This window comes from Diorhabda carinulata, chromosome 3 (genome assembly GCF_026250575.1).
Source record: "Diorhabda carinulata isolate Delta chromosome 3, icDioCari1.1, whole genome shotgun sequence".
Lineage (NCBI taxonomy): Eukaryota > Metazoa > Arthropoda > Insecta > Coleoptera > Chrysomelidae > Diorhabda > Diorhabda carinulata.
Window position 1 is genome coordinate 18,748,426 of NC_079462.1, and position 14,366 is coordinate 18,762,791.

The 14,366-nt window shown below is 31.5% G+C and overlaps 1 protein-coding gene across 1 annotated transcript in view; it reads right to left on the reverse strand.

Moving 5' to 3' along the window:
- Window positions 1–793: 793 nt before the first annotated feature.
- Window positions 794–14,366, reverse strand: part of LOC130891203 (uncharacterized) — a 47,748-nt gene continuing 34,175 nt past the window's right edge. The window contains exon 4 of the mRNA XM_057795807.1: window positions 794–8,302. Within this exon, the coding sequence (XP_057651790.1) occupies window positions 8,110–8,302 (193 nt within the window). The 3' untranslated portion in view covers window positions 794–8,109. The remainder of the gene's footprint in view (window positions 8,303–14,366) is intronic.

Here is a 14,366-nt window from a genome sequence, read left to right on the forward strand (position 1 = left end):
TATGTTAACTCCTGGACGTTACAAATATGACACTTATTCCAAACAACATTTAATCCTAACCTCAGAGAATTTTTAGCATTATGCATTCAAAGCTTCTTTTAATAACATTTTGACCAATACTTACGATTTTTTACCATTGTAAGAATCAAACATTGAGAAGAGAACGAAATTCGTTACTATGACCTTCAAACTCAAGACAAAAACGCCGCCAAACATAAACTTTTCGTTTTAACCAGTTGAAATAGGTGTAGCACAGATGTGTAACAGAGTAAAAGCAATTATGAGCTTTATATAGCCTCTCGATAAGGCTTCCATAAGGCATTGTGAAAGCGTCCCTCTATAGTAGAAATAAGTAAATAGAATATACGGATTAATCCATTTTGAAAAATGAATGAAAAGCTCTCCAAGAGCGGCCGATACTTATTTTAAAGCCATATATACATATAGTACATTCCTACTGAGTCCCTTTCTTTAATTAAACTTAAAATAGATCCGAAAGGGACGGCACTAATGTTTTGATTACCGAGGGTAAAATTATTGTTTGACATATGAAATTCAACCCAACAAGTGAACACGTCAAAATATAAATTATTAAACTTCGTAGCTACCCGGTTTAGAATCATAATAAAAACACAAAACTATTATTTGCGATTTTGGAGTCGCAGAATTTATTTGTCGAGGTTCCAGACTATTATTAAACGTTATTTTTACTCCAAATATTTTCATAGTCTGTGATGTGTAATAATAATAATAAACGTAATTAGATAAAATAGAATACATAGAAAACCACGGATAAGGAGCATAAATATTTTATTAAATTAATCATATACATACATATATGTTTTAATGATAAAAATATGTACAATCCTGCAAAAGCTCAATAACATTTAAGAGGTAATTATACTCTGTATGCAATACAAAATATTCTTGTATATAGGTATAAAAAATACAAGTATAGTAGTACCAGAAATAATCTCATAGCTGCATTTGGAAAATTTTAGCAAAGATTTTGACACACGAATTTGGTTAAGTACTAAAATGATTTGAGGTTTTAATTACTAAATACATTAAGCTTATACCAACGGTAAGGCTCTTTATATACACTAATTATTTTCACTCTTTAACAACTGTTCGTATGAGCTTAATATATTTTACAATGTCGCTTTTAAAATGAAAGCTGTAATAAACAAAAAATATTTCATTCAATCAAATCAAATGATGAATTATTTTTAATCATTTACATTGGATAATATATTAGTAAAAGAAATAAAAATAGTTGTAAATATTATCCGGTCGAAAAAGTTTTTTAATTTATAATTAGATAAAAAATTAGAGAATCATTCAGAGAATTATGTTGATTATTTTATTTTGCTATTTCAATTCTCTTATAGTATTTTTAATACAAATTCTTGTAGATGCGAGACCTAATCATATAACATTTAAAACGTAGTATAACATAAAGTTTATTTGAAAATTTAAGGTATTATTTTAATTAAAGCACATCAAAATAATCTAAGAAAATAAGAAGTAAATTTGTAAGCTCCCCTTGTGATGTTGTCATTATAGATAACATAAAGTCGTCAACAAATCGAAAGATTTTGATAAGTGCTTTGGTAGCAAACATATGGTAACAGGAGTTTCTTGTTGGTATCGATAGATACGTGATTTTTGTCAGGAGAATTAGGTCGGACGTCCTTTAAATGCGTTTTCATCCGAAATGCTTTCGTCTGAAATCGTACGAATAACTGCGAATAATACAATTTCTTGTAATTGAATTGTCGTACTTAGCGTCGGAATCATTCGTCCGATTTCGGACAAAATCATGTGATGTATCCGCCAAACTGGGATATTTCGCAATTATTCTGACGATTGTTATTACGTTCTAGCCTAAAAATGGAAGTAGAGAAATTAATCAGCTTGGTTAATGACAGAAAACCTTTGTGGGATATGAGTGATAAACCCTATCACATGAGGGACATACAAAGAAAATTGTGGCAAGAAGTAGCAGGTGAAGTAAACGCTAATGGTACGGACAACTAACTGAAATAAATTAAATTAACGCCTTTTTTATCAACATAATGAGATTTGTTCACAAATGCATAAATGTTATGGAAGTGAATCAAATGTTTGGAGTGATGAATTATTCAGTTACTGAAATGAAAAGTAAGCTTTAATTTTATCTCTGATATTATAAGCTGAGCTGTCGGTTCTGTTTTCACCTAGGGTGCCATAATTTGCTGTTTGTGAATCGGTTTCCTTGGAAATTTGATTGAAGGCACCAGCTACCTGTTGTTCTCTTTCTCTAGCAATTATAATCTTGCAACAGGTATATGCATTTAATTAGTTTATCAACAGTCAGGATTTACTTCAATCGATTTTTGTAACAATCTCCATTTGCTACTCATAATTCATAATAAATCATTTATGTGGGTCCTAGTTTTGATACCGGGTAAGATCTCATTAAATGGGTTTTGAGTTGATAAGCTTCATCTCCCAGTAGAAAATGAGATACTTTTATATCTGTTCCCGGTATAGCACGTTATGTTTTAACAGCCATCGCTCTTTTTCAAGTTTTTTGCAAGAAAATACCACCATCACTTTCTTTCCCATATGCTCCCACATCTATTGTTATAAATTTATAATTTTCCCTGGCAACAGCTTGGAATACAATTGAGAAATACTGTTTATAGTTCTGATACATGCTTCCTGAATGATGCGGATTCTATAAGCTTATGTGTTTATATAATAAAACAAAGGTTGGTGTAGATATCTTAGACAAGATGTGCTCCAGTTATAATGTATCACGTTGGCCTATGGTGATTTTTTTCTCCTTACTAAATATAGCTGGCGTCAATGCCCAAGTAATATTTTTAGAGAATGGAAATGAGATACCAGTTAGGGAACTTTTTCTACGAAGACTGGGCAGAGAATTCCTAGAAGAATAGCTTCAGAAGGGAAGAAAAATACTTACTCCTCCCCCTGCAATGTTGAGCTGATTGCAGGAGATCTTATCAGATGATACTACTTCTACTGTTCAAACAAACGAAGATGCAACAGAAACTACTTTTCGTAAACGGTGTGCACCATATCAAAAAGATAGAAAAAAAAGGTATACCCAGTACAGATGTAAAAATTGTGGGCGACATTTATGCTTAAGTGCACATTGTTCCTTTATTTGTGCTGATAGGTATAGTCGCGAAAAAGACTGATACATTTTTTTTACGAAAAAAAAATTATTGATAATCAGTTTGCAATGTAAATAAAATGTATAGACATAAAAGTCTTTATACTTTATATTAATTTTTATTTTGTCTGTGAAATGTTTTATACAATATTTTTTGTAATCACCTCTCTCTTCATTATTTTATACATTCAACATGTTTGCTTATTGTTATATTTTTATATTTCTTCACAAAGCTTTTTAATAAACATTCTGGACTTGAGATTTAATTATTTCAACCATTTTACCAATTTTCTATAATTTTAAAGTAGTATTGAGAGTATAATTGGACAAAATAGAAAAGGCATCTTGATATGCGACTACTTATGCACCATATAGAGATGCGACTACTGCAGTGATAAACTACATGTAAAAATTTGAATAATTTCGCAAATTTTTGGGGTTGGCCGTTATCGCCGACGCGCAGTAGATTTTCTCAAGATATAAAAATTTGGATTAGTAAATATATTCAAATATAATCAATCTACTGATAAATTGTTGAAAAACAACCAGAATAATTCTAAGCAACTATTTTTTGTCTCATATAAAGTTAAGGTATGTGTGCTTTCTTACAAACTTGTAAATTTGGCAGATATTCGAAATTTGGCAAAATTTGTACAAAGTTATGATTCAAAAAAATTATCATGCAACATTTACTAATAATTATTGCAATGTAATCAGATTGCTATATACTAAATATTATAATAATATACAAAATAGAACATTTAGAATAGACAGTATTGAATATTTTCGATATCCTAAACATAACAGTTAAAAAATCTCACAAAAAATATATTTAAGCTACTGACATTATCACAGCAATTAGTTTAGGCACTACTATATTTATAAAAGAGTTATCATTGGCACATATTAAGTTATAAAATCATTTCAGTCGAAATCAGAATTCAAAGAATTTAAAATCCCAATATCATCATGTGTTAGGTTATATTGTTCAATTTCTAATATCAAGGGATCTTTTCTTTACTCTCTCCTCATGAGATGTCTTTCTTTAGTCATTCATTTTAGCTTTTTTGAAGTTTTTCTACATCCTTATGGTATGCACTCTTCAAAATTCCATGGTGCTATATCTCAAAATGGTACTATATTAGTTGCCAAGTTAATATGTTTTTAATGTAACAAATTTGATTCTCATATTATCTCAAATTGTGTATTTTACATCTCCTATAGGATAAGTCCATTTCTATAGCTCTTCTAAATTTATTGGCCATATAAACCTAATATATATTTTTTATTCTCCTCTGATTCTCGTTTCATAAATTGCTGTTACAACATTCATATCATATTACTTCTTTGTATATTCTTTTCGCATATAGCTTCATTGAGTTAGCTGGTCAAGTGATTTACAACGTTAAGGAAAAGCAAAATTTCCATCTCCAATTAGTCAACAATTATTGTAGATAAGTTTCACAGCTTTGATTATATTAATTTCAGAAAGCGATTACCTGTGTAACGGTGGCACTGTCTATTATTTTCTTGAGTTTAAGTGCACCCAAATAAATCAACCAAAAATAGTTAAGAAAGTATAGTATAGGTAAGGAAAAAAGCAAATAATACCGAGAAGATAATAGATGACAAGATCAAGTAAATTGGACGAAATAAAGGCAGAAATACTTGTCAGACAAAAAAAAACATGATAAAATAAAGGAGAACTCGGAGACCCAATCTGACATCTAACCTTAAGGTTAAGGCAAGAAGAAGTAATTGGACGCTTCATATCACTTTTTTTATAGGACACAATATTAATTTTATTTGTATAAATTGGGTTCTATTTGATCATAATTAATGTACAATATGAAGGCACAATATTAAGCCAATAATTTGAAATACCTGAAACATTTACATAAAATTAAATTTAAATCATTTACGACGGATTTCTAGTTAAAATTTAATCAGTTAAAGATCAAATACATTTATTTTAAAAATTAATCTCGGTATATAATAAGGGTTAAACATTTTCAAACAATGATTTCCCTCTAGTATCTTAGTTTTTGAGAATCCATCTTAAATAATTTAAATCAACATCTAAATGTTCTATATTGTATAAATCATTTCAATAGAAAACAAACCACTGGTATGAGTAATGTAAGTTGGAAGTTATGGTATGGAACTGTTGGACATATTCATACTAAACATATAGTTTACTATAACTACAATAAAGCTTACAATTACATTGTCTGACATCCAAGTTATCTTCCGGAAAATTACCTTGCCTACCTCGATATTTATCCCATAGCCATTAGGTGAATCCCCTTCCGAAACCCCACCTCGTTGCTTGTCGGTGCTCTTGGTTTTCCTGTAACCTGGTGAACCCGTTCATCAACCAAATGGTCTGTTATAGGGAATAATATAACCGATTCTGTAGTCGCCCCCACTACAAAGCAAATCTAATTAATTACCCAATAACTCACGCGGTGGTAGGCGAGAACATGCACGCTATGAATTGAAAACACTCTAAAAGAAAGCCCTTCTAAAAATTCATCCATATCAGAGTCATTGCTGAAATCAACCATATCATATATAAATTTATCCAGACCACCAGTTAGATTTTAGATCTGTCCATTTCACTATTGAACAGGTACATAAAGTAGTGAAAAATATATTTTCAGCTTTGGAAAGTAAATCCTACCTCTCAGCAGCTTTCCTACACGTTAGCCAAAAGTTTGATAGAGTCTGGCATGAAAGCCTTATATAATAAACTTAAAAAACGGTTACTACATTACTTTTAACCTATCCTAAAATCGTTTCTAACACAGAGACATTTTTTGGTAAAACAGCAAGATGAATTCACAAGATTGTATTCGATCAAAGCTGTGGTTCCTCAAGGAAGTGGCCCACTCTATATCTCCTTTATACCTAAGTTTCTTCAGCAAGCAATCATACCGAAGTTGCCACATTCGAAGTCAAGTCCACTCATATGAATTACAAAATGAAACGTGAACCATGTCCACTAATCACAATTAATGTTATACAATTAACCCAGTTAACTGATACGAAGTACGTGGGTATTCATCTTGACAGACGTTTAACTTGGCAAAAACATATACTTATGAAAGGGAAGCAGCTTGGCATTAAATTTACACACATATATTGAATGATTGGCCGTAAATCTGAACTGACTTTGTAAAACAAACTGCTGTTGTACAAGGCTGCTATACTCCAATTTGGACCTTCAAGTACCGTCAGTAAAGGAAGTAATCGAAAATTGCAGCAGCAGGTACATTGATCGGGTAAGTGCACATCCTAACATTTTCGCGAACGAACTGTTGATTCCGATAGTAAATGAGGTGTGTAAAACGTATCAAAAGAAAGGACCTCCACTATTCACCTCCGAAACTCTTCGAAAATGCATTTTGCCGTTCTTCAAACGAGAAAGCAACTAGCCTCCTGGCCAATGCCTCGACGAATATTGAACTACAACTCCTCTGAAGAGCGCGATGTCAATCGATCCCCCCGTCGACACCAGCATTCCCAAGGGCTCGCAATTGCAGGGTTGTTAAACTGCTCTGATGAGACGTAATAACGTCGAAACTAATCAGTAGTTACAGCCTCTCCTTGCAATTGCGAGCTATTGGTGCCGACGGGGGGGGGGGGGGTAATTTACATCACGCTCTTCACAAGTCTCTTTATCATATCTAATTGATTATCTTTAGAGTCCAGAGTTGATGAACTGATCAAAGTTATCAATCAGCAATCAGAGGCTACAAAAATTTTTGGAAACGATAAAGTAGTTGTAACGTGTGTCAGGCAATGTTAGTGTGTAGTAAACAGTATGTTCAGAAAGGAGCGATCGTTATTTTGCTATCATAAAAGTTTTTTATGCTCTATAGCAGACTAATTAACATACTACATTTATACAAACTTTTAGGAATTTTAAGGTTAACATACGGCAAAATCATAGAGCATGTGAAATGTTGCAATCTCTATAATATTATTGCTTACATGACCTCAAATATTCACCTGTTTATTGAAACACGATTTTATTAATTTTGGAGGTTTAATATAAATGTTTAGTAAACTAACAGCTCCTATTATTCAAAAATATTTTTTTGTCTAAGTACATATTAAGAGAAGCAATTGTTTTTTCTTTCGTAAAAGGTCACGATAAATATTAATAATGTCTGTCTACTTATATATTTCTTAGGAAAATGTAACAATTATTTTTAGCATAAAATATTTTATGTAGGTCTAATTATACCACTTCTCATAACATTGATTTTTTAATATTGAGTAAAACATGTTAAGACCTAAATTTGCACCAAAATACTAAAAAAAGTTGATTCACATAAAGAGGAACCTAGTTCAACTTAAGACAGTGAAAATAATGTGATATAAAAAAATAAAATATTATAGTTATCACTATACTAAAATATTTGTGTTTATTATTATTTGGAAATATTTAAAAACCCTATGGATTTGATAATGATTAATATATACAAAAAAATTTAAAAACATTTCCATGTAAATTGATATTTGAGAATATTAACGCCCATGTAAATAATCCACCTATCGTTGTTTTATACAAAACAATTGAGTAATTAATAAAATTGTAGAATAATTTGTTTCAAATAACAATACAAGACTGGCTACAATTATAATTGTTGTACCAAAAGAGATCATAAACTGAGTTTAAAACATATTTCATTTGAAAAATAAAAAAGTTAAATAAATGTTTTGTTTATAAAGCAATCAATTACAATTTTGTAATTTTTTTGTTATTGGGGTCACAGATTCTCAAATTTACCACCAAACTAGTGGTTGTTTTCAGTGGTGTGAGGTAAGATAACGGAAATACTTATAATATATAAACATTTAGTTGCAGCAACTGCAAGTATTCCGAGAAATTATTTTCGTTTCCAACAGAAACAATATTATTTTCTACTGAACATTAACGAGATTAGTAAAGATGCCGCAAATAACAAAGAGTTGATATTGAATACACAGCCCGAACATGGTTTGCTAACGTAACTGAAAAAATCTTCATTAAGTTTCTTGTAGGATCCAAAAGAAGGACACTGGAATTCCAACGCCTCTGCGAAGCATTTCTTTACTATTCCAAGATCACTAAAAATAAAAAGAGAGCGAGAGATAAGCTTTGTTGTCATTAGAAAATTTTATGGACAAAGCGACACAATTTTATATTAGATAATATAAACATATAAAATAACAATTTGGCTTAATAATAGTAATTATAATACATATAATATTTTACTTCACACTAAATTGGATTATGCCAGTCTTTTGAGTCTATGGTAAAATGTAAAATTCTGCCACATAATAATAAGGTCTTTCAAGCAGAAATGTCTTGATCAATCTTCGGAACTTATTAAATGTATTTGCCATTTTTAATTCTGAAGGTAGCTGATTGAATAATTTCTTGGCACTGAAGATGATGGAATTTTTTACCAGATCAGAAGAGTATATAGTTAAGCAAATGTCCAAATTCTTTCTTCTAGTAGGGTAAGTATGAATGGGTCTCTCTCTTGTGAAAATAGATGCGAAGCAAACAGATTATAAAATTAAAAGACCGGGGAGAGTTAAAATTTTGTGTTTTTTAAAATAGAATTCACAACGCGTTCTACTACTCAAACCATAAATATAACGAATAGCTCTTTTTTGTAATTTGAGGATAGATTCGAGGTGCAAACTACAATACCCCCAGAAAGGCAAACCATACCGAAGATGCGATTCAAACTACGAGTAGTAAGTTGAATCGAGCTGTTCAGACACGGATTTATTAGCAACACAAGCAGAGTATAATTTTTTTCTACGTGTACAGACCATTGAAGGGTACTGTCAATATCTAGACCAAGAAACTTGATCGAATTTGAGGATCGTATTAAGTCATTTTTGGATGAAACTAAAGTTTTCTCAGTGTTTAAACAGAGACCATTTGCGTCAGACCAGGCCTTAATAGTAATGAGATCTTTGCCCATGGAAGAATGTGAGGCTTGTATATCAGGACCATTCTTGGTTACACTTATGTCATCCGCAAATAAAGTGAATCTATCATTAATTTGTGAGTCTGTCACATCATTAATAAATACCAAAAAAAACTGGACTCAATACTAAACCCTGAAGTACACCACTGCCAACTACAAATCAAATTTATTTGTAACTTTACCTTTTGCTCGGACATTCAAGATAAGATTTAAACCATTTTAAAGGAATACCTCGGATGCCATATTACTCTAGCTTGTTAATAAAATTTCATGATCAACATAATCGAAGATCTTAGCAAAATCACAAAAAACCGTATAAAATTTAAAGTTAAGTGAGGTGTATATTTCAAAAATAGCAGAAAACACAGCGTCATTAGTCCATTTATTAGGTAGGAAACCAAATTGTTGTGCTTTCAAGATTTCATGTTTAGAAAAAAAGCCCCCTTTCAAAGGATTCGTTGATTTAATAGTATAAATCGTTAATCATCACTTCTGGACAACTCAAAAATAACTTAGCTGATAACCCATCAATGTGGTAGGAAGTCTTGTTTTAAGTGCTGGTATGGTTTGTTCTAGCTCAGATCTATTTACACGTCTAAGGATGAGACTGTCAGCGATTCTTTTAGAAAAAACGAGAAAAGAAAGAGCATCAAAACATGGGGATATTTTAGAACTAATATTCTTACTAACGTTCACGAAAAACTTATGAAGTTCAAGTTTATTTTGACGAATTTTTAGCTCTCGAGAGGCGATTATTGTAAGTGTTGCTTAATACTTTTTATAGTTTTCTGCTACAATGATCTATAGTTGATATAATTGAGTATGTGAGGATTGTCTGTGAACTTTTCAATATACAAGAGTGATCTCATATTCCTGGATGGAGTACGTATTCCTATCATAGTCCATGTTTAGTTTTACGAGGGCGAAAAAATGTATTAAAGCCCCTGATAGCTTTATCGAGAAGTCCGATCATTTGCTAAATATACGTTTTGAAATTTGGTGAAGTTTTATTTAGAAAAAATGGGTGTGTTTCTTAAGAGATTTACAAGGTATTACAAATTCGGCAAAAAAAGCTTCATAGCCAGAGAGACCTGAATTAATTACTAAGTGATTCACATCATAAGGTAGGAAGTCGAACATTATGTAATCTAGAATTGAGGAAGTTGTTTTAGTAATTCGAGTTGGTAAATCCATCCACGTGCATATTTAGCTGAAATGACTCAAAAATATTTACCAGAGACTTCCGAATGGCACAATAATTAGTAAAGTCAATGTTAAAATAACCGCATAGAACTCATCTGCTCATAGTAGGCAGAGCGTCGAGCAATAATAGGAATTATGATTAATTGTATGAAGCTTATATAATCAATTAGCTATAATGGAAATTGACCTCTTCATTTGTTTAGAATATGTTGGTTAGTTTTTTATTTCAACTTTATTACTGCCACTTATGCAACCTGGAAACAATACAAATTACTGCTATGATTCAAAATGAGGAAAAACCTATAAATTTTTTTACTTTATATACTTAAAAAGAGATTAAAACTTGTGCCTTGACTACAACTTCCATTAAACAAAATCAAACGTTAAAATAATGTTTGATTTTGGTTTCCCATTTTGTATATCTTGTTTGAGTTTTGTGATGTAATTATAGTGAAGTTTGATTATCTTTCATCTTATTTACTTTTAATGCTTAAATAAGATAAAATGAGAAATATTTTCGTTTAATTAATATATTAAATTCAGCATTTGTTGCTACATACTAAAGCTGACACTTGCTCATCTTTCCTGTGGATTTATTTCTAAAATATTTACAATTATAAATACAATAAATATCAATTAAATCGTTAATTTACCAAAATAGATCCTATCACTAAGAGTTTGCTGATAACAGTTTTGGATTTAACATATTTAGAAATATATTAACCAAGTAAAATATGACACCACATGGTGGTCTGTGTGTTGCCATAGCTGCTTGTTATACAAGGTTAATAAAAATTTATTTTACTAAAATCAATGTACCATTACATGGTAAAATGGTGAGTAACGAAGTGAATAGACGTGGCTCGGCACGTTGTTATTATGAAGAAGAAAGCAGTCAGTTCCTTTTTCATATATTTTTCTTCGTAGGCCAGGGAACTTACAAAAAAAAGGCTTTTGGTGAGAAAATTAATAGCAGAAAAAACAACGCCATCGTGTTCTAGGGGTTAAATAAAAATTATGTGTATAAAATTCAAACATTTTTTGTCTATGCGATATTTTTCTAAACAATAAAAACACCAAAAACAGTACAAATTTTGTTTTTTGCGTTTTGCGCTGAACCTATGCAAGACTCGTCTTTGTTACTATGGACAATATTGTAGAGAATTGAAAAATCTTCAAAATAAGCTTTTATAAATTAAATTTCGATAATTTGTTGCTTAGATATTTTAACCGAAAGTAGAAAATTTTTTAAATTGTTTAATTTTAAATATAAAGGTTTCTTATTCACTGAACACCGAGATCTATAAGGATAAATATGCAATAGAAGTCAGAGCAGAGAATGACCCTGTTCTTTGCACAGTTGGTCAATATAATATATTTTCTCTAACTTTAGACCTTTAATAATAGTAAGCCATTCTTTGTTTATTGGGCATTTTTCAGACATAAATACTAAAATTTGAGCTTTGTTACTACTATGTTACTTATTTTGTTATTACTACTAATTGGTATCTTAAGGAGTTGCCGAGAATGGTAGGATACGTTTTCATAATGATTAGTGAATGTGGTGGAATTTTGGGTAAAAGCTGTTCATTCAACCACTTTTCAAATAATTCTGCTGTCATATCTTCATGATAATCAGCCGCATAGTTTTTAATTTTTTCAGCAGATATTAATAAAGCATTAGGTACGAAACCTACTTTGCTTCTAACGTGTACTATTATATTGCGTTTCCCTTTAGAACATGGCCCATTCTAACAGCTATTTTTCCTATCGTCAACCCAACCGAAATTTACTACATCGTGCCTGTCAAACCATGTTCCATCTAGATGTATTAAAACTTTGGTAGTCTTTTATCTGAGGCAAATAATATTATCGCCATCGAACGATCCTTGACGATTCGGTTATTGCCATTCGTTTATTCAGTTTTTTGTGATTAAAACCACCTGCCGACAAAACTTGACGCAATGTTTGTAAACTGGTATAATTGTATTCTGGATAATTTGCTACCTTTTGCTGTATTACTTCTAATGTCGCAACGTATAAAATCTTGAATAGCTTTGTCAACTGATTTCAGTTTTTCTTTACTTGTTTTTCGGTTCTGTAAATGATCCACAGCAACCCCTTTCGTGACTATTCGATAAATGAAAAATTTATTTACTCTAGTTAATTCAGCAATTCTTATTATGAGTGCATCATCAGATTGCTGAATCCTTTTTTAAACATTTGAATATATTTTAAATAACTTGCTGTGTTTGTATATCTAAATTATTAAATTCATACCTGCCTTTATTCTCACTACACTGTGCAATTTCATGGTCTTCATTCGCTCATGATCTAATGAACGCCATATTTCTATTTATTTGAAAAATTTATGAATTAAATTTAATCTCACGAAGCGACGCCACTTATTGTCTGGCAGGAATATTTCGAAGAAACTGTGTACATACGCTTTCCGACAGCTTCGGCCAATAGAATTGCATTTATGTTTACGATGCGATGTTTTCATTGGTAAACAGTGTAGATGATGAGTCCACGTGGACTGTCGGTTTGTTAGATGTTTACAGAATTTTATACGGGGAGTAAACATTATTTTTCATTTCTTAATTCGGTATGCGTGCCGCGCATATTTATGAAATATTGATTGTTCTTCGCATAACTGTCTTCTGCTATTGATATTGGAAGAACTATAAACGTTCCAGTATAACCTATAGAATTTCAGAATTTACAGTTGTTCTTCTGTATCAACTCCAATTGCACTATGCTCTCGCAATCGACTATAACTAGATGTTAGACTTGGTCTTTTTTATTGAGAAGTAGATTTTCTATTGAGAACTCTCCATTTTTGTCTCTTAGTCAAAAATCCAACCAACCAAAATTCTAGGAAAAACGAACAAGTTTGTTGTCCAAACTTTTTGCACATTTTCTAATATTTTTAAGGTCTAAGGACCTAATTTCACTTTTAAATCGCTCATACAACTTGTAGTAAGTTTAGATTCACAGCAAATTTATAGATAATGTGTTGTTGAAGATTCATGTATAACGACAGATAATGCAAACACGAGATCTGACTGAACTGGTTATAGTAGCAGACTGAAAATCTTGAGTGGATACAAATTTGTCACCGGTTTGGTGAAAATATATGCAACCAAGTTTTTACTGCTATAGCAATCCATATTTTTTTCACTTCCTGCATTTCCTGCGCCTCATTTGCTAATGTGTTTCGGATAATTTGAGGAGAGATCCATTCTCGAGCAAGATCAAAATACAATTAGTCATGAGCTTTTATATGTTTGTTATGTATGAATGAAGCCATTGCATTATGCAATATTACCTAGCATTAGTTTTTACTGCTTCAACTTAGTTGGTCTAGTTTATAAACGAGGATGGTCCCAGATGTACCTGGAAAAATTTTGGAAATGTATTCATTTCCCAACGTAATTTCCTTTTAGCTCCAGTCATGTTCAAGGAGCAAAATCTGGTGAATAGGGTGCAGGAGGTAGCAATTCAAACTTTAATTCAAAGATTTTGGCCATTGCAATAACCCGTTTTTGCTTGATTTCTTCGCTCAAACGTTGCAATAAGTTCGTATAATACACGCCTTTGATAGTTTTTCCTTTTTCAAGATAGTCAATGAAAATTATCCCACTTCTTTGGAGCCGGCTCACTCTTTTCAGTCCATTGTTTTGATTGTTCTTTTTATTCGGGTGTGGTGAAATGATGAACCCGCGTTTGATCCATCTTCATAATCATTCTGAAACGGCACAAAACACTCGATGGAAACATCTTCACAACGCTGTTTTTGTTCCATTATGAGCAAACGCCGTACCCGTCTTGCGCACAGCTTTCTCATGTCCAAATATTTAGTTAATATGCGACGCACCGCGCTTTTTTACATGCCTACTATGTCTGCTAGCTCGCGCACTTTCAGTCGAGGATCATCCAGTACCGTTTTGTAATTTTTTTCAACATTTCTAGATTCCTCA